Source organism: Limulus polyphemus, unplaced genomic scaffold (genome assembly GCF_000517525.1).
Source record: "Limulus polyphemus unplaced genomic scaffold, Limulus_polyphemus-2.1.2 Scaffold880, whole genome shotgun sequence".
Taxonomy (NCBI): Eukaryota; Metazoa; Arthropoda; class Merostomata; order Xiphosura; family Limulidae; genus Limulus; species Limulus polyphemus.
This window is the reverse complement of record NW_013666490.1, coordinates 281,552-284,974: the sequence shown is the minus strand read 5'-3', so window position 1 is coordinate 284,974 and position 3,423 is coordinate 281,552. Positions and strand designations below refer to the sequence as shown.

General features: G+C 30.0%; 1 protein-coding gene across 10 annotated transcripts in view; it reads right to left on the bottom strand.

Annotated features, from left to right (window-relative positions):
• Positions 1-1,436: 1,436 nt before the first annotated feature.
• Positions 1,437-3,423, bottom strand: part of LOC106461017 (serine/threonine-protein phosphatase 2A catalytic subunit beta isoform-like) — a 30,365-nt gene continuing 28,378 nt past the window's right edge. For all 10 annotated transcript variants that reach the window (XM_013920791.2, XM_013920790.2, XM_022387827.1 and 7 more), the window contains one exon: positions 1,437-1,810. In XM_013920791.2, coding sequence (XP_013776245.1) covers positions 1,738-1,810 — 73 coding nt within the window. In that variant the 3' untranslated portion in view covers positions 1,437-1,737. The remainder of the gene's footprint in view (positions 1,811-3,423) is intronic.

Here is a 3,423-nt window from a genome sequence, read left to right as displayed (position 1 = left end):
CTCTTCTCTTGCTTAAAAAGAGACTACAGAAAAACTATAATAACCACAAATTGTTTACTCACCTTTCTTAATCACATATTAAAGAGGAAATTCTCTTTGTTCTACATTTATGAAAATAACAAGAATAGATTCAACTTGTAGTTACTACGTAAAACTGAAAACAAACCTGACACCATTTATGTCTCCACAACTACCCAAGTGACAGAATAAACAAACTGCTCCAAGGTATTAACACATCCTGTTACAAAATATGAACAGTTAGTTATTTGAATAATAAATATATACATATGTGGAAAATAAAAAATCTTGGCCTGAAAGACAGAACATTAGTTAATAGAGGTTAAAAAATTAAAAGTGATTTTCCCCAGATAATCATTAAAAAGGCTTTTGATATAAACAATGTCAATAAATATTATTTATTAAAAAAAACATGCATATACTTAAGTAAAAGTTCCAGATACAATGTATGTTGTAGTTATTCAACCATTTTCAAACAAATTTAGTGATGGATGTTATTCATTCATTTTCTGTAAGCTACTCCTAAAATTGTGAAATTGAAGTCATGAAATCTTACTTAAAGAACAAATTTAGACATAACGTGATTTCTTGTAAATCACATTCCATATAAATAAGTATATAAACAGTAGCATAATATTTTACTTCCTGGCATTATTTCTTAAACTAATTTTTAGCTGATACCACCACCTCCTATATACTTCCATTGATAGATATTATAACTATCACAATCATTTGTTACAATAATTAGAATATTTTGTTTTCTTTTATAGCCCACACAGAAGTTAAGGTATTTTTTTAAACTTGTGATTTCAAAATAAAGCATTTAAATTTTTTTTTCTGTGATGTTTACTACAATAACTGTCATTTTACTCATATTATCTAAAAATTCTAATTCTTAATGATGTTTAATATGTGGCATTTGTTTGTTTTTCTTACTAAGCACAAAACTGCATAATGGGCTATCAATGCTATCCCCACTGCAAGTATCATAACCCGATTTTTAGCATTATAAGCCCTCAGACTTACCTCTGAGTCACCAGGAGAGCACATGGTATCTGTAATAGTCATTTTGTATATAACAAAAAAAAAAGCTGTGTAAGAATTTAAATGTTTGATTGATTAAATTCTTTTGAAAAAGAAAATATTATACGGAGACCAAACATTACCATAGAAGGAAATATAATTTACTCTCACGATACTACACACATGTGGTATGCCACAAAATTTAAATTCATAATAATATTTGATCAAAATTGAAAATTGAGGCAGATCACATTAGAAATTTTAGTGTTTATTTTACAAAAATGTTATTACAAAAACAGACAGAAAAAATGAAGTAATGATTATGGGGGGGGGGGGACAATTAAACATTCTGTGTTCAATCATTTTTGTCTTCTAAATGAAGAACTACTATGATGTTCAGCTGAATATTAATGTGGCATTTTTATTTTATACATTTACATGCAAATCTTTAGGAAAAAATCCAAGTCAGACAATATCAAATTTTACACAAACAAATTACATGAGCATACAGTCATAATACAGATCTATCCAGAAAATAAGTAACTATTTTCAACTGGGAGACAACAACTTTACCAAACTCAACCACAGTGAACAAAGAAAGAAAACATTTTATTTTCTATTAAAGGTGAAGTCTGCAATTGTTTTTTATTCCTTCCTATTGTATGACATAAGCTACCAGTCTCTCAATCTTAATACTTAGAGGAAATAATCTGGAGTTCGACGTGTCACATGAGGTTCACCTCGCCGTGGTGCAGGATCAAACTGGAGGCTGAAAAGAAAGATTATTATGAGATATGTAAAAATATACATGTTTTTCAGAGAAAACACAAATATCTCAAGTATGTGGTTCAATTTAGAATCCGTTCAGAATTTTATATCATCATTACCATGTTTTAATTATCTGATTTTCAAATAATAGTAGAAACCAGTGTTCCCTCTAAGCTGTGTAGCCGCATAACAACCAATCAAGTGATGCGCACTTCATTATTCCAGACGTGCACATCCTCAGTAATGATAAGGAAGCTTAACACATTGATAGCCTTAATGACCCTGGCAGTTGATAGGCCTAAAGCCCAAATAACCAATTGGCAGCATTGCAAAGTTGCCTAATGATCCAATAGGGTCGATGGTCTAAAAATATCCCCCACTCCCAAAAAAAATGGTAGCACACATCCACACATTGTTCTGATACTGGTGCACATGAGAAAAATTCATTCTGCACATGGATTGAAAAAATTAGAGGGAACATTGGTAGAGACACAAGCACATGTACTGACCTCAAGTTAATTGCCTTTTTAGGAGGTATTCAACAACTTCAAACCTAGCAAGATGTCATTCATTTAGGGCCAATTATTTCTAAATCTAAAAGCTAAATGGAAACAAAAATGTGTCTTACAGAACTACGTTATCTAAATTTTCCCAAAAGTTCAATTAATTTAGTTCTTAGTGATAACATTTTTTTTTATCACTAGGACATATTTCAAAATATTCTTATTTTAGTCATTTATTTCAGATGTGCTTTATGTAACATTTTTTTAAAATCATATTTTACAGTGACATATTTCTCAAAAAATAAGAGCTTTGATGTTTTTGTACTGACACAGAACCACGAAACATAATAGATCTCAAGCTTTTAAGAATTAAACAATAACAAATGGAAAGATTCTGTGCAAACTCAATAGAATATTACATAGTACTGCATAGAATTTATTACCTGTAAACATGTGGTCAGTGTTTACATAGTAATGTATCACAGCAAAACACCTACTACTGAGAAACAACACTACTTAGCTGTATCCCTAATACTGTAATTGGATCTACACTATCTAAACATATTATCACTTCTTCATTCAAATAAATACAAGGAAAGCTATAAATTGCTTTCCCGAAATTACCAAGGAAAGTAAATTGATCTCCTCAGAACAAAAATCAAAACAAAAACAAAAGAAATAACACAAGGAGTAAAAAAAACTGAAATTCTAACACTTGTATATATTGTGGCTGTTCAGGAACTGTTTGTGTGCTGCAAATATAATTTAAAAAATCATTTACAAGTCATTTAACAGATTTGGAGTCTTTGTATTTTGTCATAATGATATGCATACATAAACCTCAAGATGAATTTGTTTTGATTGTACAGTCGACATCCAAAATAACATCCCATTCTCCCATAGCACACTATCCAAGCTTTCAAGATTTGACTGTACTCACATAAAAATCTTACAATTTTATAGCATACAAATGTAGCTATTACTCCATATTTTAATGATACACAAGTTAAGTTCTTAATATTGTAAGGCAATGAAAAAAAAATCCTTAACTTCCCCTAATGTGAAAATTGTGACATTTTCTATCTAAGCATCCCCTCTTCTCTAATTTATT